Source organism: Phocoena sinus, chromosome 3 (assembly GCF_008692025.1).
Source record: "Phocoena sinus isolate mPhoSin1 chromosome 3, mPhoSin1.pri, whole genome shotgun sequence".
Classification (NCBI taxonomy): domain Eukaryota; kingdom Metazoa; phylum Chordata; class Mammalia; order Artiodactyla; family Phocoenidae; genus Phocoena; species Phocoena sinus.
In genome coordinates this window covers 13,498,855-13,523,542 of record NC_045765.1, presented here as the reverse complement: position 1 = coordinate 13,523,542, position 24,688 = coordinate 13,498,855, and the positions used below count along the sequence as shown (strand labels likewise).

Here is a 24,688-nt window from a genome sequence, read left to right as displayed (position 1 = left end):
GCCGCCTCCTGTTCCTGCCGGTGCTGGGGAGCCGTAGCCAGATTCGGAGTGGGAGAGGGAGGGGGCAAGATCTAAGGAAGGCATCAAGGGTCTGGTCTGCGCCCGCCTTGGCCTCCCAGAGTTTCCGAAAGAAAGACAGCCCGGGTCCATCTCGCCCCTGTGGGCCGGATCCACAGGGGCAGGTGAGATGACAGAGAGAGATAGAGACATAGAGGAGGAGATAGAGAGAGAGGGAGAGATACAGAGAAAAGGATACAGAAAAAGTCTGAGAGAAAAAGACCATAAGAGACGGGGAGACAGAGAGGGAAATGGAGACAGACACAAAGAGACAGAGAGATGGAGAGAGACGCAGAAACAAAAAAGAGATGGAGAGAGACACAGAGACAAAAGAGATGGAGAGAGACAGAGACAGTCACTGAAAGAGAGACAGAGGGAGATGATGAGACAGACACTGGTCAGACAGGTGGGAGTAATCCAGGGAGTCCCCCAGGGGTGGTAGCAGATGGGATGGGGTCCTGACCCCCCAATACCTGGAGGGACCCAGAGGGGAGAAGAAGGGAGGACAGGAGCCCCGTCACCCCACCACACCCCTACTCTGTACCCACCCACAAACCCTCTTTAGCCCACGGAAGCACAGGTGGGGAAACAGACCAGCCGGCAGGGAGCTGTGTCACCAGGTTAAAAACGGAAACGGGTCGGGCCTTTTTTTTTTCCTTTGAGAAAATCCTAGACCCAAATAAGGCGAGGGCTGTGGGGAGGCCGGTGAGCTGGCCAAGTCCTCCTGAACAAGCAAGCGAGTGGTGGCTGGCCCAGCCGGCCTCGCCCCGAAGCAGGGCGGCGCACCCTGGGGAGCCTATAAGGGCCTCCCCACCGCCCTCGCCGCTCACTCGATCCCGCAGCCCTTCCTGCGCCTTCGCCCCCCGCCTGCCCAGCCATGGAGGCCATCAAGAAGAAGATGCAGTTGCTGAAGCTGGACAAGGAGAATGCCATCGACCGGGCCGAGCAGGCGGAGTCGGACAAGAAAGCTGCTGAGGAGAAGTGCAAGCAGGTGACGGACGTGCCTCTGCTGGGCTGCGCCGGGCAGCCCAGCACCCTCTCTGAGCTGGCGGGCTTCTGGGGCCGACGGTGGGGGTCTGGGAAATCTTGGTACTCGGAGGTTGGGGGAGACACAGGGGGTGATGCTCCGGCTGAGAAAGAGTGATGCTTCGTCTTCCCTGGAGGGGTCCCTGGGCTGGGAGAGAGGGGGCCAACTGGACCCACTCCCAACAAAGCCAGTGGGAGCAAAGCGAATGAGAGAGAGAGAGAGACTAAGAAAGCGTGTGAGAAAGAGAGGGGTGTTTGTGTGGGCTGGTTGTGTGTGTGCAAATGTGAGGGTGTGCGGATGTGTGTTGGGGTGAAGGCATCAGTGTTGGGGGGTATCCTAGAGGGGGTGGTTTGGGGATGCTGTGTGTGTGAAAGGTATTTGTGTGTGTGTGAGCATTTGTGTGTTCACATGTGTCGCGTGTGTGTTTCAGCTCTCTGGAGGGGTGAAGGTGACTAAGAATGTGTGTGCAGAGGGAAGCCTGCGCGTGCAATTGTTGGAAAGTGGGTGTGGAAGAGTATGGCTATGTTTGTGAGTCTGCGTGTGTTGATGGCGGTATCAGCAGGGGTTTGGGTGTATGGGGGAGAGGCTAGCTGTGTGTGTGCTTGCACAAAAGTTGACATGACATTAATGGAATGTGTGGGTGTCAGGGTGAGTGTGTGTGTGTGTGTGTGTGTGTGTGTGTGTGTGAAGGTGACTGTGTGTTTGGGCTGGCGTGCATGCGTGTGTGTCAGGGTATGTGTGTGCCTGTTGGGGTATCTGTGCCAGTGCGGGTGACCCGGTGCCCGTGTCAGAGCACACTCAGGTGTGACCGTGCGTGACAGTGGCCAAGTGTGGGTGCACGGTGGGGCCGGCTGTGACCGACTGCAGGGGCAGCTGAGTGAAGGGCTGGGGGCCAGGGTGGGTAGAGATTTGAGGGTGAACCTGAGAATCTCAATGTGTCTCTGTGTATCTGGGGAGCCCTTGCTGTGAGCCTGGCAGGGGAAGGCGGGGATACCTGTGGAAGACAGAGGCCCCAGACCCAGAGCTTTGGGGACAAGGTTCCCAGGAGGCCCAGGCAGCCGGGACACATCAGAGAGCTAATGGAAGTGTCCTGGGCTGGGCAGTCCCAAGGCCGTGGCTTGGGACAGAGCAGAAGTCAGCTGTCTGTGTCTGGGTGGCCAGAGCCGCCAGTGAGAGGAGGGAAGGGGGTCCTGAGCCCTCCCACAGTGTCCTGCCCCACACGGCTCATCTGCACCCTTGGGGCCAACTGCCAAGCCCTCAGGAGCATCAGGGTCTCGAATCAGCCCCAGGAGGCGCTTAGGACGGTGCCACCAAGTGCCCAGCCCTGCCCATCCCAGGCGTCAGGCCAGCTCAGCAGGTAAAAGTGCAGGCTCTGAACTCAGGCTGGCCTTGCTCATAGCTTAGTCACTGAGCACCCTGGAGCAAACACCTTCACCTCTCTGTGCCTCGGTGGCTACATGTGTGAAATGGGGAAGTGAAAGTGGTGCCTCCCTCACCACCATGGGAGGACGAGGGGTGACTAGGCAGGGGGAGCCCTTGGCCTGGGACCCGGCACAGTGGAAGCGCTCAATAAACTCAGGATTCTTTCCCGCCCTGCCCTACCTCCCCTTTGGGCCTCCCCACCCCCCAGTGTCCCGGGGCTGCCCTAGGCACCTGTGACACACCCGCACAGGACAGCCCCACCCCAGTTCTCCCAGCCACAAACTCTCCTCCTCCCTCCCTGGCAAACACAAACACCCATCCTGGGCTGGCCCTGAGCTGCCGGCTTCCATCCATCATTTAGCCCTTACCAAGAGGGGCTTAGCTAGGAATTCAGAAAAAAAAGCAATTCTAGGGCTCTAATTTTCACTAAGGTGTGAGTGAGTGATAAAGCACACTCTACCAAGGCGCACACAAGTCCAAAAGGGAAGGCTCCTCAAAGCCTCCAGCCAGCTGCACGGCCAAGGAGGCAGGGACAGGTTCTCTGGTCTCCAGCTGGATTTTCATTCTGTTCTCTTTTTTTCCACAAAGCTGCCCACTGGGGTGGACTTGCGCTCAAATCCAGGCCAGATCATCTTCTAGCTCTGTAACTCAGGGCACATCGCTGCCCCTCTCTGAGCCCTCAGTGCTCTCATCTGAGAAATGGGGGCAAACAATGCCTTCTGATGGCAGGGCACCCAAGATTCCAGAGGTCCAAAGCAGAAGCCTGAATCCCAAAGTGCAGATGGCCAGTTCTGCCTGGGGCAAAGGCGGGAGGTGGTGAAAGACTCAATTTATCTGGACTGCCTTGTGCTTCAGGAGGCCAGAGAGCATGGGTCTTAGGCCAGCCTGACCCTCAGGGAACCTGCAGCAAAGTCCCAATTCCAAGCCCTCTCTCTCCAGTATGGGCATGGGATCAGGAGGCCCAGCCTGCCCACATCCTGCCCGCTCCCCTCCCAGGGCAGTGACATCCGCCCCAACTGGCCTTTGACCCCACATCCTGCCTCAGCCCTGCCCAAGGGCCCCATTTGCCGGGACTATGGTACGCAGCCCGTGACCCTCCTGGCCAAAAATTTACAGGCAGGGAAACTGAGGCCCCAAGAAGGAAGCAACTTGAGGGAGACCTTGCAGAGTCAGTGCAAGGCTCAGCCCCCCGCCGGCAAGGCACCACGCACCCGTACACACTTTGTGTGTGGAATTCGGACAGAGGGAAAGGAACCCGATCTGTGTCCACTTTATTTATTTTTCAGACCCAGCTCCAACCACTGAGGGGTTTGCAGTTGTGTCATTGATTCATTCTGCAAACTTCCCCCGGGGTTCTGTGGCGAACATCAGGCCCAGTCCCATACTGGGTGATGCTGGAGTCCAGACTGACCTCAGCCCCAGGCCTGTCTCGCAAGGAGCCCCAGGCTGGGGGAGACAGAACCAAACACAGAGGGACACCCCCTGCCTCAGGGGTCAGGGTTGGGCGAGAGGGTGGGACAGGGACTGAGGGCCCAGGGCAGCAGTGCAGGCCACCCAGGGGAGGGGGCTGGGTGTGGACGGTCAGTGGGAGGAGGGCGTGATGGGCAGTGGGCACAGTATAGCCTACCATTTTTGGAATCAGTCTGACAAGGGTTCCAGTGCCCTATCCGTATGGCGTTGGGCAGGTCCCTTTCTTGTTTAGGGACTCAGTTTACCCTTCTGTGACATGAGGCTTCAGTGGGACGGTATTTGTAATGTGTCTGGCACATTCTAACTGCTTCATAGGACTCTGCCTCCCTTATCACAGTCCCCACTCCTTGTTGTCCAAACATTGCCAGAAAAAGTTGTCAAAAACAATCTTGACACCCAAATGAGCCCGATGCTGCAGAACCTGCCCTCACTTTTTCATGTTAAAAGAGCATTGTGCCTGGCACACAGTTGGCACCTAGGAAATGCTCTACCACACAGATCTGGAAGGAAGTCAGGTGGATGCTGGGTCGGGCTGACCTGTCTTTAAGGAAACTGGCTCATTTTCTCAGTGAAAGTGGAAGTTCAAAAGCAGCTGCCAGGGCGCTCAGAGACCACCACGTCAAGGCTTCCATTTTGCAGATGAGGAAACTGAGGCCAGAAAAGGGGACGGGGTCATACAGCTGGGATTTGGAGTCAGGCTTCCGGGCTCCTTGCCTAGAGGTCAAGTCAGGGTCGGTGGACCCTGTCTTAGGCCACAGCTGCAGCCACCCTCCTCCTCCTCTGATCCCCCACCCTCGTTTCCATTCCCCAGCTCAGCGGTAGGACACTCAGTAGCCCTGGAAATGGGAGGCTGGGTGGGAGGTTGGGATAGCAGCCCTTTTAAGAATTTGCACACACGCACGCATGCACGCGCACACACACACACACGCACACAGAGAACCTGGCACATTTTGCACATTGTCTCAGGAGTGAACATGAGCAAGTTAGGGAGGGATGCAGAAAAGCAGGTCTGTTATGAGGGCCTGTTCAGATGTGGGTTCAGATCCTGTTCTTTGTGATCCATGGAAAGGCACTCCACCTCTCTGGGCTTCCTGCTGTGAGGAGGAAGGAGGAGGAGGATGCAGGGCCCATGGGGGCTGCCTGCCCACCTTGGGAGCATGAACAGGACCAGGGGTCAAACCACCTGAGACATAAAGTCAGATCAAAGCCTGATCTGGACTGACCACCCCAGCCTAGAGTTACTGCAGGGGAGGGAGGCGCACAGAGGGAGGGAGGGAGGGTGCTGAGAAAGCTTTCTGAGCTGACCCTTGACTGGTGTGGTGGGGGGTGATGGAGAGGTGAAGGGGTCTGTGGTTTGTATCCCACAGACCTGACCTTCTCAAACTGGGGGTGCCAGGAGGCTGGCAAGACTCTTGGGATAAACAAAAGAGGACTGAAAATGTGGGGAATGCAGGGGACACTTTTATTAAAACGAACACAAGCCAGATTGCAAGAATTTAAAAGATTTAACCTGAGCCTTCCAGGAAAGTGATCTTTAAGGAGTAGCTCTCTTCTAGTAAGCCCTCAAAGTCCAGGAGTGGGGGGGCGGGGGCGGGGATTGAGCCTGTCAACCCTTCAGGGTATTTTGTGAGAACCACTCTCTTGGGCAATAGGGAACCATGGCAGGTTCTAGACAGAGGGAGGGTAAACATACTTAGGAAGATCCTCTGCTTCCAGTGTTGGGAAGGCTGAGGGTAGAGGGATGGTCCAGGCCCAGAGTATGAGACTCCCCTGAGGAGGCTGCAAAATTGAACGCGTGTTTGTAGGAAACCTGTCGGGACTTGTTTCCCAAAAGCTGTGATCCATTCTGCAAGAGTATTGGGGGACTCCAAAAAAAAGATAAGCACAGCTGGTCCCAGGATAAGGAAAGGATGTGAAAGTCATATTAACAGGTACGAGTGGTGCGTTTATTGAGTGGTGTGTAACATTGTTATCCCTGTTTTACAGATGAGGAAACCTGGACTCCTATGAATGCGGGGGACGCCCCTGCGCCGCGGGGACGTGGCCCCCAGGCTGATGCGTCCCCCTATCTGTCCCCAGGTAGAGGAGGAGCTGACGCACCTCCAGAAGAAGCTGAAGGGGACGGAGGATGAGCTGGACAAATACTCCGAGGACCTGAAGGACGCGCAGGAGAAGCTGGAGCTGACGGAGAAGAAAGCCTCCGACGTACGTGCCCAGTAATGGGGGCGACCGCGGCAGGGCCGGACAGGAGCCCCGGGGCCGGGCGGGCGGGAAGCGCTGGAGGAAGAGGAGGAGGAGGAAGAGGAAGAGGAGAAGGCGGTGCCTCCCGGCGCTTTCTCCAAATAAGTCCCGAAAGAGGGCACTTTCCAGCAGCTGCGGCCAGCGGTGCCGACGTCAGGCCCTCCCCCAGCGGTGCTGACGTCGGCTGCCCGGCCGGGTGACCTCATCGCCCCGACAGCGGCCGGGCCGGGGGCGGGGAGAGGCGGGGGCGGCCCTGGCGCAGGCAAAGGCTCTGGGGCTGGGGCGCGGCTGCTGCAGCTCTCGCCGGAGCCGAGCCGAGACGAGCGCCCGCCGCTGCCCGCCGCCCGCTGCGTGCGCCTCCGCGCCATGGCTGGCCTCAACTCCCTGGAGGCGGTGAAACGCAAGATCCAGGCCCTGCAGCAGCAGGCGGATGAGGCGGAGGACCGCGCGCAGGGCCTGCAGCGGGAGCTGGACGGCGAGCGCGAGCGGCGAGAGAAAGTGAGAGCCTGCGCGTCGGCTCCTGCACCTCCGGCCCCGGCGCGCCCTCCTTTCTTCCCTTATCCCGGCGCCGCCCGCTTCCCGCGCTCCCTGCGCGCCCGCCGCTGTCGCCCCCCATCATCGCCCCCATTATCCCACCTTTGCACCCTCGGGCCCCGGCGCTCCCGATCGCGGACCCGCAACCTGGGACCCTCTGCTGAGACCCGTTCCTCCATCGCCATCCTCCTTCCCTAGCCTGGGACGGGGGAGGGGGCGCCGCATCCGGGTCGGGCGGGGCCGGCCGAGCGGGAAATGGGGGGATGGGGCGGAGCGGGGGGGTGTACGCGATCCTGGAGTAGGGAGAGGGGGTAGGGGGCACCCTGCTGCCTTCCGACTCGCCGCTGGCGCCGGGGTCCGGGCGGGGGAGGGAGGGGAGCTGCTACTCCACCTAGGAGCGGGAAGTGAGAGTGAAAACGTCGAGCTTCCATTGTCTAGGGTTGGACAGGCCGAAACCGGGAGTGGAGCTGGGGGCGTCGCACTTTCTCGCCTCTTCCGAGGCTTCCCGGTTCCTGCCGAACTTTCCCAGCTGTTCCCAGGGGCGCGGCGGCGACGTGTCTGCTCCAGACTGGGGGCGGAAGTTCAGTCCCGAGCCGCGGGCCTTTCCCTCCCAAGCTGGTCCCTGTGGGAACGCGGGCCGCGGAACCCGCCTTCCTCTAGAAGACCCTTGGAATGTTAGCATGGGGCCCCCGACCCAAGATCGTTTTGTGTGCGGCCGCTGCAAGTTGCGGGGCTTGAGGCAGATAATGGGGCTGAATGAGGAGGGGGCCTCACCGCCCTCTCTCCGTCCCCTGATTGCCCCTTGGGACGGGACAGGTGGTGGCCGCCACTGGGGCTGGAGAGAGATCTGTATTGGTGTACTTAACTGCTAGGAGCGTGTCTCCATCTACAAAGTAGGGATGACAATAATGCTGACCCCAAGGATAGTTGGGAGGGTCTCAGGAGTAAAACCTCCCTACATGGCAACTGGCATATAGTACGAGCTCTATTACTGGACTTTTTTCTCCCCTCGTTCTACCCCTAGAGGAGCTCACAGCCTAGTGGGGGGAGGGGCAAGGGGAGTCAGACAAATAAGGCTGATTAACATTGTGGGCGGGGTGTGTCTGCGTACTGTTATGGGAGCATGACAGAAGTAGAGAACCAGTGGGGTAGGCTTCAAAATGGAGGTTGAACAGTCTTATAGAATAAATAAGAGTTTTCCGGGACAAGAGACTGTGCAAAGACTCAGAGGAAAGAAAGTTGGGGGAGAGGGTGGAAGCCCAGGGTCCCTGAAAGCTGGAGTGCTGGGACTCAGGGTGGGCACCCCAAAAGTGGAAAAAGTGCCCAACCAGATGGAACTACCATGTGTACTGACAGGTCTGGGGAAGAGCCCCCCAGACTGTTTCTCCGCTGGCCAGAGTCAAAGCATTTAATCCTGTAAGGGCTGCTCTGGCGTGAAGAGGCCTCAGAAACCTGGTGTAAGCCTCCAACAGTAGCCAGTTTGGCCTCTTTCGCACACGTAACCGGCATAACCCTCCCTCTGATCTCATCCCAAGTCATCTCTGGAGGACAATTACTTCTGCTTAAAAATGGCCCTCAGCTGTGAGCCAAGACTTAGGAGTGGGACAGTCCAATATGGGAGGAGAGATGTTTTTGGAAAGTTTCGAACTTCTTAAAAAGTTCACTTTTCAAGGCATGCTTCTCTTGATCAGGAAAGGGGAAAAGCCTTAAGAAGGTTCCTGGGCAAAAGGAATTGAGCCCGGGGGGAAGGGGGGGGCACTTTTTCAGTCTCTTGTAGAGAAAGCCAAGAGCCGGCGTGTGGCAGACTTCTGGGTCTGCCTCCCAACAGCTGGTTTCGTTTAGATTTTTGTGTGATTAACCGACATCTTCCTGTTCCTTTGCCACATGTATCTAGCAAGCCTCTTTTACCTTATAAGGGAAATCCTTTGTAGCATGTAGAAACTTTGATTGCAGGAAGGGGTGGAACCGAAAATGACTAGCAGTGACTAGCAGTTTTTCAAAAATATATATGTATGTATGTATGTACATATATGAATGTATCTCAGAACTGTCTCGATTCCAGATAGTTGAAAATGTGCCCAAAGCTTGGTTGTCAGGATTCAGAATCCCCCACGTAAAGAGGCAGTGTTTTTTTTGTTTTTTTTTTAAAGACTACTCGTGAATCAAGCACCTCTGTATGATCTAAAACGTCAGTTCCTTGACTACTAATGGGTATGAGGTTTCTTTTCGGGGTGACAAAACGTTTGGAATTAGATAATGGTGTTGGTTGCACAATTTTGTGAGTGTACTAAAAAACATGGGGTTGGGGGGAAGTCAATTCCTGCCCCAGTTGCTGAAGGAGTTAAGATTCATATGATTTAAAAAGAATAAAAAGCACCCACTCATTGGAATGAGTGGGTGACATTTCTTAAAATAGTTCATCAGTGGTTTAAATGGATTCCCCAAACTGATGTTTCAGAGGAAGTTGCGATCAAAAACACCTGTGGGAGCTTCTGCTCCCCCTGCTGCTAGGACTCCGGAGCTAAGAAAAGTTTCCTGACTCTGCGCTTTTCAGCAACGCTGGCCTTATTCTATTACGCCACTGATTTTTACAGCCTTCCCCAATTCGGAGATTCTTTATTTGTCTTGTTATGAAGAAGTCAGGGTAGCTTTATATTTCTCCTGTCGGTTGAGCTCCATTTTACCAATTCTCAATATTCCTAAGTGTGTGGCCTCAAAGCCCCTGCAGGACTCAGAGCACAGGTTCGGCGAGGGAAGAATCCTGGGCTGGGGCTCAAGAAGCCGTTCCCTACCAGCTCTGTGACACTGAACCGATCTACTTCACCTCACTGGATCTCTCAATTTCCCCAGCTGTAAAATGGGTGAGATACGTGAGGATTAAATGAGGTGAAACCATGGCAGTAAGGACTGCACTTTGTGGGACTTCCCACATGCCAGGTGCAATGCCCTACCCTTCCTTTACAGTCCCCACAGAGGCATGAAGCAAGCAGGCCCTGGGATAGGGAGGCTCAGAGCAAGCCGTGAAACGACCTGCCCAATGCCACATGGCTATAAACTGGCAGAGCGGGGATTCTGACCCAGCACACTGTGATCCTGGAGTTCTTGCTTTTATGCACGCCACCATATTACCTTCTTTGTAGGTGAAAACACCTTGAAAAGCCACTAACAACATTCTGACTTCTCTCCCACGCCTGTAACCAAGTTTTCTTTCCTTTCCTTTCTTGTATCTTTTTGTCCCAACATTTCTCAGCCAGGCTTGGTTAAGGACAGCGTTCCAGCTGGGCCGCCCCCAGCCTCCCTCCCAACTGTATGGCCAACATGTAACTGAGGCATCCAGATTCTTGCATTTGTCTTGCCATTCAGGTGGTTGGGAGCAGACCTTACGTGACAGGGTGAGCCGGTCACTGGTGGCCTTGCTCTCTAGAAATACCATGGAGAGGCCAGCACCGTCCTCTTGGAACATACAGCTTTCTTACCTCTCTCTCCTGTATTGACTTGACAGACTGTCCTATTGTGGTGGATGTCTGCTGACATTTGGGGAAAAGATCATATGGAAAATTCACGTTCTCCAGATGAGACACAGTGTGAATTCCTGATCACCTGGATTCCCGGGTGGGCTTTGGCAGGGGAAGCGGGTTAGCTGGGGGAAAGGGCACTGTGTGAGTGGAGGGCTCCTGCTGCTAGCTGACCCGTTTCCTTCTTAACCTGGCTGCACCTCTGACCTCCCTAGGCTGAAGGTGATGTGGCAGCTCTCAATCGACGCATCCAGCTCGTTGAGGAGGAGTTGGACAGGGCTCAGGAACGACTGGCCACAGCCCTGCAGAAGCTGGAGGAGGCAGAAAAGGCTGCAGATGAGAGCGAGAGGTAAGGACGCTTTGAACCCAGTGGCATTAGCCTTTGCTTCTGGGAAACGGGGATCGTGTTGTAGAGCGGACCTGCCAGAGCTGGGGTGAGAGTAAGTGAGATCACACAGACCTGCACGTGTGCACATACGTACAAATGCGTATGGTTTGTACGTAGGTGCAACGCCTTGTAAACCATCATGCTGTTTGTAGGGGCATTTGATGTGGTGGTTCCAAAGGAAAACTAACAACAGGCAGAAGAAGGCAAAAAATGGACACATATAAGATTGCAACTGCAACTGTCATTGGCAATCAGTTTGCAGAACGCTGCTTCTCACGTTCTCCCTGAAAGTCGCTGTGCATCTCGTCATCAGTGTTCTCAAGACATCAGTTTCCAGGGTGATGTGAGAAGGCGGGGGATGAAAATTTGGAATGGGCCATCTACATAGATGTTCGTTGGCAGTGCTTCAGGCTTTGGGCTACTGGACAGCTGTGTGTCAGGGACATGCACAAACCAGTCCCATTAATATATTTGCCACTGACAGAGCTACGCTGCCTCCAGAAGGGTACTGTGTCCTCCAGAGTGGGCAAGTTCTCTGGCACGCCTTGGCGCAGGCTCTGGAGGACTGAGGGCAGATTGTGTAATTCACAGAAGCAGCTGTCTCTGTGTGGTGGTAAATGGGTTCCTTGTGTGGTCATGGTGTGGGCTGGCCCATTGGTCCTCGTGTATCTGCCACATCTTCACAACAGAATTCTCACCGGACCCATCCACCATGGTTTCCTGGTATATACTCCTCCCAAGGGTTCATTCCCGATTGTGCCGTTGTGACCATACACTGGAGAAGCAGAACCAACCGGGGAATCTTGGAGATTGACTTTTCAAGTTGCCCAAGTGGGAAATTTCTTCCCGTGCAGTGGAATAGTCCTACCCAGGGCACAGATCCCAGTGCAAGCACAGATCTCTGCTTCAGCCACTTAATAGAGGGAGAGGGTGGCAGCTCAGGGCAGTCACAAGGAAGTGTGAAGGATCCAGTCACAAGTTGCTCATGGCTGTGCCTGGGGCCTAGATTAGCTGCTACCGTTGTTCACAGTCAGACCAGCCTGACCAGATTGTCTCACTTCTGTGACCTCCCCAAGGCAAACCAAGAGAGCCTGGGAAAGCCCGTATCACCTTACCAGAGGCCTTTGATGGCACCCCTGTTAGACACTGCTGTTTAGGTAGAAAGAATCTTATACTTGGGAGATGGAGAATCTAGATTTAAGTTCTTCCAAAAAGCCACTGCCATTTACTATGTGGCCTTGGACAAGTCACTTTGATCTCTCCACTACTGCAGAGGGTTTTCCAAACTTGATGATCTTGAGGACTGGTACAGGCATGGAGAGTGTTTTGATAGTCAGCTGAGAATGGTAGTGATAGTCCGAATGAAAGTATTTATTAGAAGTATATGGTGGGGGTTGGGGTGGTGTGATGAATTGGGAGATTGGGATTGACACATGTACACTAATATGTATTAAATGGATAACCAATAAGAACCTGCTGTATAAAAAAATTAAATGATTCAAAAATTCAAAAATAAAGAAAAGAAGTATATGGTCCTCTGCTGTGGGCAGGCACAACACACATCGATACATTATCCAGCACTGGCCTCTTCTTTGGAAGTATCTGGTCTTACCTTGTCCACCCCAAGCAGTGCAGGCTAGAGTGTGCTCCATCTCATGGTCAAAAGTTGTAGGAGACTTCCAGCCATCCCCAGGACGCTGTCCCTTCCAAAGTGGACTTCAGTTCAGTATCCACTTCAGTTCAGGCCTTCTTCACCCATCACTTTGTGGGTACCTGCCTCTTACCTGGTCTTCCCACTGCAGTCCATCCATCATTCTGGTTTCCACTCACTCCTGCTTTTGAAACCCTCCTGTGGTTCCATGTCCCCTTGGCATAAAACACTTAGTGTGTCATTCAAGCAGCCTATGGTCCAGCCACCCTGACCTCCCTGCCATATTCTTTCATTCCTCTGGGGCTTTCTTGTACAGCTCTGTCTCACTGAAGAATACCTTTCCCCTCCTTGTTCATTTGTGGACTCTCTTCTGGGAAGTGCCTCGTCTCACACACACACACACACACACACACACACACACACACACACCACTTCACTGCAGCAGAATTCATCATTCCAACAGCCAAGCTGGGCCCAGACCTCCGATCACATCGTGGTAACTGCTGGCGTACAAGTCCCCCTTGTTACTAGTTAGTGAGAGACTCTATAGGATGGGAGCATGGACTCTGGAGCCACATCACCAGTTTGAATCCCAGCTCTGCCACTTACTGGCTGTGTAACCTTAAGCAAGTTATTTGCTTAACTGAGTCTCTCTATGCCTCAGTTTCTTCCTCCGTGAAATGGGGATAATGTACCTACCCTGGGGGTGGGGGTTGTGAAGTTTGAGGCACTTAGTGCCTGGCATTTGGCAAAGATGAAATGAATGTGAGCAGCTCTACAATTTCCTGTTCGGAGTACGGTTCTTGGTAGATGTCAGAGATGTGTTTAGATGAGCAGATGCATGGAGGTGTGTGATGAGGCGGTAATGTATGGAAGTAATGACGAGGTTTGCTCCTTGCAGAGGAATGAAGGTGATAGAAAACCGGGCAATGAAAGATGAGGAGAAGATGGAGATTCAGGAGATGCAGCTCAAAGAGGCCAAGCACATTGCTGAGGAGGCTGACCGCAAATACGAGGAGGTGAGTTGGGGTGAGTGGGGCTGGTAGATGGCAGCAGCAGGAAGTGGGGAGGAAATGGATCTGTGATAGGGAGAACCCTGGGGCTGCCTAAAGGAAGTTCTTGGTCAGCTCAGCTGTCCTTCTGTGTCCACATCTGTTTTCCTAAGACAGCCACTTGGCTAGGAAACCGTATCTTCCACGACGCCAAAAGTCCTGGGAAATTCTGTGACACTCAGACAAGTGGGGACTTAGACTTAATGGGGAAACCAAGTGATCAGATCCCTTTTTTGTCCTGCAGCTTGGTGTTAGGCTAAAATGGGGAATTGTGGTCCCCAGTCGTGGGTCTTCAGGCCATGAAAGCTCAGTTGCTCCTTCTGCCTGCCCTCATGGTCCCATCTCTTCCTTTACTTCCCGGGGCCTGAGGGAGAGAACATAGATTTTCTCCGGGACTGTCTGAGTCGGAGAAGCAGGAGAAAGCCCCACGTTGCAGATGGTCTGGGCGTGGCCTTGCTGTCTGAACGGGGGAGGGCATTGAACTAGACGTGGCTCTCAGGGGTCAGTCTTGGTCGATCCTTCCTGTCTCTGCAGGTAGCTCGTAAGTTGGTCATCCTGGAGGGCGAGCTGGAGAGAGCAGAGGAGCGTGCCGAGGTGTCTGAACTGTGAGTGGCAGAGCAAGGCTGAGTGGCGCCCAGCTCAGCTCCGGGGCGGGGGTGGAGCTGGGAGGGAGTTGGTTGTGTTGGGAATGGATACCGACCAGGGCCTCTGGTCAAGTGGACGGGCATCTGAGACCCATTGCTCAGTGCCTCCTCTTTGCCTCCATGGCTGACAAAGAATGATGGGCAACTGTTTGTTCTTACTGCCCTGGGCAGTGCTGCCCACGTGTTGACTGTTCCCACAAAGGTATTGGGAAAGATGAGTGAGACAGGGAGAGCAGAGAAGCCCAGAAGTCCGTTTTCCCAGAGAGGATCACTCAGGAGGCTGTGCCTTCTTTTTTTTTTTTTTTTTTTTGTGGTACGCGGGCCTCTCACTGCTGTGGCCTCTCCTGTTGCGGAGCACAGGCTCCGGACGCACAGGCTCAGCGGCCATGGCTCACGGGCCCAGCCGCTCCGCGGCATGTGGGATCCTCCCGGACCGGGGCACGAACCCGTGTCCCCTGCATTGGCAGGTGGACTCCCAACCACTGCGCCACCAGGGAAGCCCTGTGCCTTCTTAAGGGAACACTGAGGGCAGGGTGCCATGTCAGTGTTTAAATGCCTTGTTCTTGATGTCATTGTTGGATTGGGACACATTCCTGGAGGGAAAGGTGAGAAGGTTGACCGGAATCCCCACAAGCTCCCCACCAGAAAACCAAAATGCCTCCCCCCTCGGACTTGGGTGAGGAATCCAGCTCCCCGGAGCATTCCTGCTGTGCTGAGAGAGATCTGGTTTCGAAAATCCGCTCCAACCTTGCTTCCTGGAGTGTCCGGTGTAAACTCCGATTGCTCCCAGCCTCCATCTCATTCTTAAACACCTTCCGGAGTCAACCACATCAGTCATAGATTTCACAAGTCCCTGTTGCCTCAGACTTGGCAGGAGCCCAGGAGTGCTTTACAAACCTTCCAAATACTCCTCGGCCTGCCGCGCCTTTGCCTGGCATGATAGGGTTTTGATAAACACACAGCGCTGTGTCTCAGAAAAAGCCATTAACATTTTTCCCCCCGCATTCCTTCTGGGGGCCCCTGGAAGTGCGATTCCTCCTTTTGAAAACTTCTTTTAGGGGAATTGCCTGATGTAAGATAAGACACAAAAATCCCTTGTCTTTGGGCAGAAAATGTGGTGACCTGGAAGAAGAACTCAAGAATGTCACTAACAACCTGAAGTCGCTAGAGGCTGCATCTGAAAAGGTTGGTTGTTGGCTTGAGCTGGAGGGTGATGTGCTGGACTTTCTTCTTTTCTTCCCCCAACGTACGCAGGAGCGTGCTAGGGTATCAGGGATCTGACCTGTATTTGCTAACAGCAGCTTTGGTGCCCAGCAGCCAGGTTTTTCCCCTATAGAAAGAGGTGTCCAGTGGCTATATTTCCCCCTTTTAAGATGGGGTCTTAGCACCATCTTTTATCTCTACCTCCGGGAAGGTGGAGATGGAATGAGATTGGGACCTGGCCAGGCTCCTCTTAGGTAGATCTGAGCATCATCATATAGATACAGAACCTACAGAGCCTCACTCTCAACTGAATCCCTGGGTTCCTCCAGAAATGCTTTCTAGAAGGTCGAGCGGCAATCAGAGGTGGAATTGGGCTTTATTAGCTGAAACAGTACCCAGCGCAGTCATTACAGGAGAGAGCATTAGAAGCAACGTACACGCTCTTCCATGGCCTTCTTCCCACCCCCCCGCCAACCCCTGCATCCTCATCTCTTCCTCATTCTCCCTCCTCCTACTCCCCTCCAGTTGCATTGAACTTCAGTTTCACAAACATTCCATGTTGGTCACCTTCAATACCTTGAACCTGCTGTCCACTCAGCCTGGGGTGGCCTTCCCTTTGCTCTCTGCTTGGCAACCCCCTATTCATCCTTTAGGCCCCTGCATGAGAGGCCCTCCCTGATTGCTCACCTAGGTTAGGTGTTTCTCAGCTGTGTAGCCCCACCTACTTCTTTTCCTATCATGATGGTTGATCACATTTATCATAATCGCATGCCTTCCTTGCTAGATTGTAGGTTTTAAGGACAGGGACTATGTCTCGTTTAGAGCTGTGTCATTAGTCCTAGCGTTGTGCCTGGCGTATATCTCATACTAGGATAGGTGGTGAATAAATGCAGACCACATATGTATGCCAGATGCTGCCCTGGTCACGGGGAGAGATGCTACAGTGATGGTACGGCTTCTGTTCCTGAAGATCTTGAAGTCTAGCTGAGTAGAGGGGTTGATAAAGTAACAAAGTGCAGTGGGGCTTCAACAGAGGGACTTCACAAAATTGGGAAAGGTGTCACGAGGAGGTGACGTCAGAAAAGACCGTAGAGCGGGATGCTGGCCAGAAGCTCAAATTCCAGAGTCAGGTTCCAGTCACGGCTTGGTCACTTCGTAGCCATGTGACCCTAGACAAATTAGCTAACCTGTCTGTTACTCTTTACTCTTCTGTAAATCGGGATTGATGATATCTAGCAACATAGCAGGCAGTTAATGAAGGTTCGCGACTATTCATCTGAGTCGAGCCCTGAAAGACAAACATAACTTCTGACAGATAGTAATGAGGAATGGAACATTCCATGCTGGGCGGCCCAGTTGTAGTCAAGGGCTGGAGACCAGAGAACACTCAGAATAAGGCTAGGAAGTGGCCAGCACCTTGGGGAAGCTGATGGGAAGTGGGGTTGGAAACATAGGTTAGGCCAGCTGCTGTGGAGGGCCTTGAGTAGCCTATTTCCATGCGGTCATCGGCACCATATTCATCACATGTGTATCCTGAGTTATCAGCTCAGGTCTTGAGATCAATACCATCCCAGAGGGGTCTCTCCCAGATTCTCTGAGTTTTGCACAAATTTCTTCTGCCTGGGAAGGTGCCTGTCTCTACTTCTTAGGCAGGTTCATAGCTTCAAGCACACACTTTTCTCCGAGGAACAGGGAACATGCATTCTTCTGTGCTTTTATTCCTTCCCTTTTTTAAAAGCAGTGTTTTGGTCTCTCCCACAGTATTCTGAAAAGGAGGATAAATATGAAGAAGAAATTAAACTTCTGTCTGACAAACTGAAAGAGGTGCGTGTGATTTCCATCCAACTAGTCCAGGTTTCTCCTGCGGCTGGTCTTAAAGCACTCATAGTGACGACTCCTTTCTTCTGCCCTAGGCTGAGACCCGTGCCGAATTTGCAGAGAGAACAGTTGCAAAACTGGAAAAGACAATTGATGACCTGGAAGGTATGAAATTACCATATAATTATGTTTGTTCTGCCTCCCTCTACACGGCACATCCCCAGACAGTTGGGGGGAATCTGGAAAGGCTGATTTGGGCTTCGTCCACTTTAGGATAGCAAAGTGCAGAGTGATGTCACATGTGGAAGTCTGGAGCCCTGGAATGGAACAGTGCAAATCAAATTCAGACTAGGGTCGCCATTTTTCAAGAACTAAAATATTTCTGCTTAATTAGCTCCACATGTGAGTAAAGGGACCCAAATATGGCTGATTCTTTTCAAGTCTTTAGAATTTCCTTTAATTTGCTCATTTCTGACACGCCTTGCATTTTTTAAATGCCTTGCATTTTTACAGAAGCTCTCTCCCAGAGAGTGCAAAGCTTATCACAGTATGAGAAAATGGAAATTTAGAGACCGTGGAGACCTGAATTAAGACTCCAGTCTGCGAGTCTGCTGCCCACATATCCCAGAATTTCTTGAAGAGTTCCATCTTTAAAAAAATTCTGTCCCATGTTCTTCATGAAATAACCCAGAACTTCCAGAATCTTGGGGCTCAAACGAAATCTCCCAAACTGCCTGTCCCACCCAGAAAGGGTACAGAACTCATTCCTCAGACCATGTGTCCCAATGTTTGATTTAGGAAGTGAGGTTTCCATATAAGGGAAAATGCCCTATTCCAAAGTACAGCCTTTGGACTGGATGACATCATTGAAAGTCAGAAATAACCTGGGGTGGGAGATTGGTGGGGAGAAGCTCTAGCCATTTCTAGTCACCACTCTTTTTAAAGGTTCATTATGGCTAACCCCCTGCAGAACTTCACACCACTTAGAAATCACTCCATAGATCTTTTGTTTTCTCTTTTGTGTTACACAGGACACGACTTTCTCCTAGTTCATGCTTTGTTTTCTCACTTTTTTTTTCTTCCTCTCGTTGCTCATGTGTGACACTCCATTCCGACCCTCGCATTCTGTACCCTGTACCTCTTCTTCTGAACTCTCTCCCTGGGGACCTCCGCCCTCTAGACGAGCTATATGCTCAGAAGCTCAAGTACAAAGCTATCAGCGAGGAGCTGGACCATGCTCTCAACGACATGACCTCTCTCTAAGAGGCGGCTGGGGTGCTGCTCTCTGTCCTAGCAATACTGAAGTCTGCTTCAATACTGTGGTGCCTATACTCCTGTGGGCTTCTAGAAGCTAGAAGCTCCAGTTTCCTGCCTCCTGGTTTGACCTTTCAAGCCTTCTTCTGCTGTGTCTGTGACTGTGTGACAGAAATAAAGTCAGGCAGTCCTCACCTTCATGCCCTCCCATTTTCATTTTCTCCACTTGCCGCTTTTGAGCCGTAGCTATGAGGCCCTTGACCATGATTGCAACCAAAAGTGAGTGGTTCAAATGAAGAGCTCGTTTCAAAAAGAAAATTATGCCCACATGATTCTTTTCTGACAATGTAAAAACAAAAGCCAACTTGGCCTGAGCTCTCAAATGTATTAGCTAACTGTATCTACATGCCAATAGCAGTTTTTCCTTAAATAGAAATTATGTTGAATGGAGACTCATCCAACCTCCTGAGCAGCTTAATAGAGTCAGCAGAACTTGCAAAAACCAGCAGGCTTATCGCTAAAAAGAGGCTACCTTTGGATGGGGCTTCATCTGTGGATTCAAATAGCGGCAATGGCATTTTGGTCTCCTTAGTCCTCCTTTTCTCATGTTTTCTCTGTGATATACTCGGAGAGTGGTGCCTGGGGTTCCCTATGTCTTCATTGTTCACTGAACACATCTCCAGCTCCCAGTCCTGGGAGGAAGCTCACCTCTATACCCTGCCCTTAGAAAACAACTATACGAGGAATTAAAGGGCATCCCATTAACAGGGCAAGGGAATGGAAGCTGCTGGAATGCCAAACAAAGGAAGTGAGGTGATTCTTTCCTGAGTTCCAAACGAAGTTGCCTGAGATGCTAACATCTATCTCCCCTCATACTTGAGTTAACTAGAGCCAGGAACCTTGGTTTAGTGACAGCTCATAAAATTTGTGTGTGGGTGTTAAAAGTTCACACCTATGGTGACCAAAAGCTCATCAGTTTTCCCAAGAGAATCCAAATTTTAAATAGTCTGTCTGGCTCTCCCCTGCACCCCACCGCTGCCACCGCCTTAAATTGTCCCAGAAACACTGACATTTTGATGTCCAAGCCGTCTTCCAGACTGCCCCTTGAACCTGAAAATGGCATGAAAAGCTCCAGTGAGATCATTAATTTTTGGTCACTATAGCTTGTTATTCCTCATCCAGTAATTTTTTATTTAGGTGGGAACCTCTGTCACAATTCTTTATATTCAGTCCTCCAAAATACATCTTCCCTAAACTACCCATTCCCTTCCACCTCCAACCTTTCTCTGTTCCTAACTGCTGTCCACCCTGAACTTCTGCATAAACCACTCCCCTCACATATTGCTATACATATGCCCCTGGAAAGATTAAACTGTGTAGGGGTAGGTGTTTTTTGTTTTCTCTCTCTGCATATTTGTTCCTGGGATTTTTCCAGCCATATGTAGCCTCCACCCTTGGAAATAACTGCAGCCCTGTCTATCCAGTCAGTCTGCATAACTAAGCACCTAGGTGGAACTTCATTTAGCGATTAGGGCTATGGAGATCTACTTCTACCTGTTGACAGCGTGGGGGCCTGTCACATTCTCAAGGGCAATTAACACTTTAGGGGAAAGTTAGTCTCAGACCTAATGATAAAGTAGATGCCAGGGAATCCAAGTGGCAAGGTGTGAAGTGAGGTCGAGATTTGGAGTTGGGAAACCTGGGTTTACATCCCAGCTCTACCATTTTAGCTGTGCAACCCTGAACAAGCTGCTTAGCTTTTTTGCAAAAACAAAAGTGATAGCTCAGTTGTTGAGGATTAAATGAGGTAATGGAGAAATTGGTTCACACATAGTAGGCCCTCAGTTACTTCTGTTAATCCAGACTGGACAGGCCCAAGTAACTGTCCTCTGAGGGAATCCTCCCAGATCATAGTCACTAGATTAGATTTTTTAAAGTGCCACATCAAATGAAAGGTTCAGTAGTTTTAGTTGAAAGGCTGCCATCTTTTGCAGTCATTTTTATTCTTTCTGAAAATTTCCAAGCTGATCATATCACACTTTAAGAGGCATTTTGCTTTCCTCTGGTATTTTAATAAGTCTTGGCCTAGTCCTTATCAGCCATCACTCATTGCAAACCAGTTCTCTCTCATGCTCTGTCATGCACAGCCCTAGATGGCATCTTAGATTTTTGGGTTTTGTTGGGTTTTTTTTATTTGTTTCATCAGCTCAATTACTTAATAATGTACCTATAGTCTGTCTTAAATTTCAATCATGTTGCATTTACCTGCAGTTTGACTACAGTGCTATGGACACCTAGAAACAATTACACAATTATGCCTGGAATTTAAACAGCCATTCCCAGAAGCTCCAAAGGAAAGATGAGTTACAGGATTATCTTTCCCTACCATAAGCTCAAGGATTAATTAACCAGCACTAGGGAGAAAATGTATTAAGTCATCCATATCTTAGACTAAAATCTGTGTAGCATTTCATAAGTTCTGAAGCATTTCTCATTTGTTCCTCATAATAACCCCCATGCCGCACAATGGTATTATTATCCCCATTTGATAGATGGGGAAACTGAGACCTAGAAAGGTTAAATGGCTTACTTCATTGGCCCAACTGGGGCTTAAATCCAGGTGTTCTGACTCTAGGATTGCCAGATTTATCATATTAAAACATAGAACACCCAGTTAAATTTGAATATCAGATAGGCAATGAATAAATTTTTAGCATAAGTATATCTCAAGCAACATTTGGGATACACTTGTGTTAAAAAATGTATTCATTGTTTATCTGAAATTCAAATTTAACGGAGCACCTGTATTTTATTTTGCAACCCTATCTGGCTCCCAAACTTGGCATTTAGTGTCTACTAGTCCACGGTGTTCTGCTATAATTAAAATGTAGAGTACCTTCTCTGCTCTTTAACTCTGGCAATGTGGAGTTTAGAAACCTTTTTTTTTTTTCCTTTAACAAAGATGCTTATTAATTTATTTTTCCCTCATTCTTAATTCTTACCAGAAAAGCTTGCCCAGGCCAAAGAAGAGAATGTGGGCTTACATCAGACACTGGATCAGACACTAAACGAACTAAACTGTATATAACCAAAACAGAAGAGTCTTGTTCCAAAAGAAACTCCAGAGCTCCGTGTCTTTCTCTTCTCTTGTAAGAAGTTTCTTTTGTTATTGCCTCTTCGCTTTGCTGGAAATGTCAAGCAAATTATGAACACATGACCAAATATTTTGTATCAGAGAAGCTTTGAGCACCAGTTAAATCTATTCCTTCCTTTTTTCAAATGGCACCAGCTTTTTCAGCTCTATTTTTATCCTTAAATTGCATTTATTCCTAAGGTAGGCAGGGTATTTCATATTGAGCATACTCTCTTAAGACTGAGGGCATTTGGTTCCTGGGAGAATAGACAACCTCACACTTTCGAAACACAGATTCTGATATCTAGTCATGGGTCAATTTAAAAGGTTGGAGAATATTCACCATCGGTCACACTATAGGAGGCCAGGGACCGTCACGTTAAAATGGGTGGGGATTTTCCATCCAGAGCAAAAAAGGGGGGTGGGGGAGGAAGTCATAAACCAGAGAGGTTAACCTGATCATCCTGGCTCTTTTCCACCCTCCACCGTGCAGAACAAACATCCTCTGAGCAGCCAGCATGAGAATGCCTGGAAAAGAGTCATAATAATTACCCAGATGTTTTCGGAATAGATAATTGATATGCTCTTCTCTATGCTTCTTTCACTCTAAAGTTGTTCTCTGAGGAGCTAATGTTTTATTCCAATAACGACCCATGCTTATCTGCTCCGATATGAGGCCATCCACTCAGCCGGAATGAATGTTGTAGAATTCAGTCCTATTCAGAGAAGCCGTATCAAAAACACTGCTAGCATCAATAATTAAGACTCTTTTTCTATAAACAAATATTGGGCAGAATGGCCCTCTCTGACAGCAAAGTAAAGATGAAAAAGTAATTGGCCTAACTTCATCTCCTCTATACTCCAGGGACTGGCAAATTGGAGATTTACTTATCTGGAATTTTAATTCCTTCTTCAGGACAAAGTTAATCAAAGACCAAGAAACTCCTGATTAAACTGGATATGGAGTATTTTGTAGACAGGGCTGCACATTTTGTCTTTGTTAGATTTCTGCTTTCTCAGTTAACATCTCAGAGCTGAAACATTCCACATTCCCCAGCAGTGTGGGAGCCAACTCAAGTTTACAATTCTGACTAAAAATCACCCTGCTTCTAGCTTATCCAAATCCTCTGCCCCTCACTCCTATTTATTAAGCGTCACACTACCCAGGAGATACACTAGCAAATTGTGCAACTGAATAAAACCCACACTTTTCATTTAGATTCTTGCAACTGTATCATATGTAATAGTATCACTTTTTCTACATTTTGGTCAAATAAATTTTTACATAAACTACAATTTGTGTGAATTTTAGAGTGTGTGGGGACGTACACAGCATTATGGTTTGACAAATGTAAATGGGATAGAAAGGAAAGATAACTGTACCAAGAACTCAGCAAATGTTATTTATTTGCTGTCTACCATGACTACCTGATATAAGGATTATGATCTCTATATTACAGGTGAGAGCTCTTTGCCTTAGTAACTCAGAGCTCCTGTCCTTTGTTATCCCCAATCCTGCCTGAGCCAGACTAAAAGAATGAGGAAGATTTTAATAGACAAGATAGGAGCAGGAAAGATGGTCCCTATCACTTGAGTCACGAAAGCACAAGGCCTGGCTGGGTAAGGATTTCTCTGTGTGACATATAAAAAAGAAAGAAGTAGGAAAGCTGGAAGGTAGGCGGGGTCCACACTGATGAGAGCCTGAACTTAAGTTGGTCCGGAGTGGAGAGCCACTGATCAATAATCAATAAATAAAAGAAATAAATTAGGAAAATCCACTTAGCATGCATTGTCAGGAAGGACTAGAGTGGGGTAGACTAGAGGCAGGAAGATCAGTTAGAAAGGTATTTCAGTTAATCCAGGACAGTGCTTGCCAGACTGGACTAAGAAGGAAGAAGTGATCTGAAGGAAAGTAATCTTTAGACTTGGCTTACTGGATGGCAGGAACTTAAAGAAGAAAGTGTCAAAGGTGACTGCAGTTTCACTACCTGAATTGCTTTGAGGTTTGCCTTAAGATCTGATCTTGGGGAAGGGGGTTAGGGAATCCAAAAGAAATGAAAGCCTTTAAGACATGAATGCAGTATGCAAACAATTTTTTTTTTGTTACCAAGTACAGTTAAAAACATTTCCTTCATTTTAATTCAACATTTAGCTGACACTGTGAGCTTGTTTAGGTGGTAGAGGCAGGGAATGTCGATGAATAAAGTATAATGCCCTCCTCTAAGTGCCCTACCACTGCTAGATTGAAGTTCCTCCTCTCCCTCCTCCTCACCCCCTTGGGCTGTAATCTAATCTCAGTATACTGCTTTAGTCATCCTGGTGCCTCAGCACCTATTATAAGTATTTAATGTTTGTTAAACTGACATGTCTCAGCTCTTGGGGAGTTCCCAATCCCATGAAGTGTGGGTGGGACAAAAGGTGAGGTTAGGACCAAACTGTGAGGAATTTATCCTGCCAATAGACCATGGATGGATATTGGATAAATGTTTTAGACTAAGCTCACTGCAGGGTTGAATCTGGATTAGAGAATGATCAGGGAGAGCAGTGGAGAGATGTGATGATCTGACGAGCAAAAGAAATAGAAGAGGGCTTCCCTAGTGGCGCAGTGGTTGAGAGTCCGCCTGCTGATGCAGGGGACACGGGTTCGTGCCCTGGTCTGGGAAGATTCCACATGCCGCGGAGCCGCTGGGCCCGTGAGCCATGACCGCTGAGCCTGCGCTTCCGGAGACTGTGCTCCGCAACGGGAGAGACCACAACAGTGAGAGGCCCGCGTACCGCAAAAAAAAAAAAAAAAAAAAGGAAGAAATAGAAGAGCAAGGGACTTCCCTGGTGGTGCAGTGCTTAAGAATCTGCCTGCCAAGGCAGGGGACATGGGTCCGATCCCTGGTCTGGGAAGATCTCACATGCCACAGAGCAACTAAGCCCATGTGCCACAACTACTGAGCCCACGTGCCACAACTACTGAGTCTGCGCTCTAGAGCCCACGAGCCACAACTACTGAAGCCCGCGTGCCTAGAGCCCGTGCTCCACAACAAGAGAAGCCACCGCAGTGAGAAGCCCATGCACCTCAAGGAAGAGTAGCCCCTGCTCGCTGCAACTAGAGAAAGCCCGTGCAGCAACAAAGACCCAGTACAGCCGAAAATAAAATTAATTAATTTTAAAAAAAAATAGAAAAGCAAGGTTTAAGAGCTATTTAGAACATCCTTAAAAACCAGGCTGTGAGGGATGAAAGAAAAGTATGGTGGCTTAGGTCTCAGAAAAGTAATTCAAGACAAGCTA

At 50.4% G+C, this 24,688-nt stretch overlaps 1 protein-coding gene across 7 annotated transcripts; it reads left to right on the top strand.

Moving 5' to 3' along the window:
- Positions 1-782: 782 nt before the first annotated feature.
- On the top strand, positions 783-22,705 carry TPM4 (tropomyosin 4). Of its 7 annotated transcripts, none has more exons than XM_032628973.1 (9): positions 783-1,048; positions 6,056-6,181; positions 10,482-10,615; positions 13,207-13,324; positions 13,892-13,962; positions 15,111-15,186; positions 16,966-17,028; positions 17,118-17,187; positions 21,282-22,700. In XM_032628973.1, exons 1-9 carry the CDS (start codon positions 935-937, stop codon positions 21,362-21,364), a joined length of 855 nt encoding a protein of 284 aa, XP_032484864.1. In that variant the 5' UTR covers positions 783-934; the 3' UTR covers positions 21,365-22,700. The 7 variants fall into 7 exon arrangements, with proteins under 7 accessions (XP_032484864.1, XP_032484861.1, XP_032484868.1 ...); XM_032628977.1 differs by lacking the exon at positions 21,282-22,700 and adding an exon at positions 18,203-18,285 and having other exon boundaries at positions 883-1,048; XM_032628970.1 differs by having other exon boundaries at positions 882-1,048; positions 17,118-22,705.
- Positions 22,706-24,688: the final 1,983 nt, after the last annotated feature.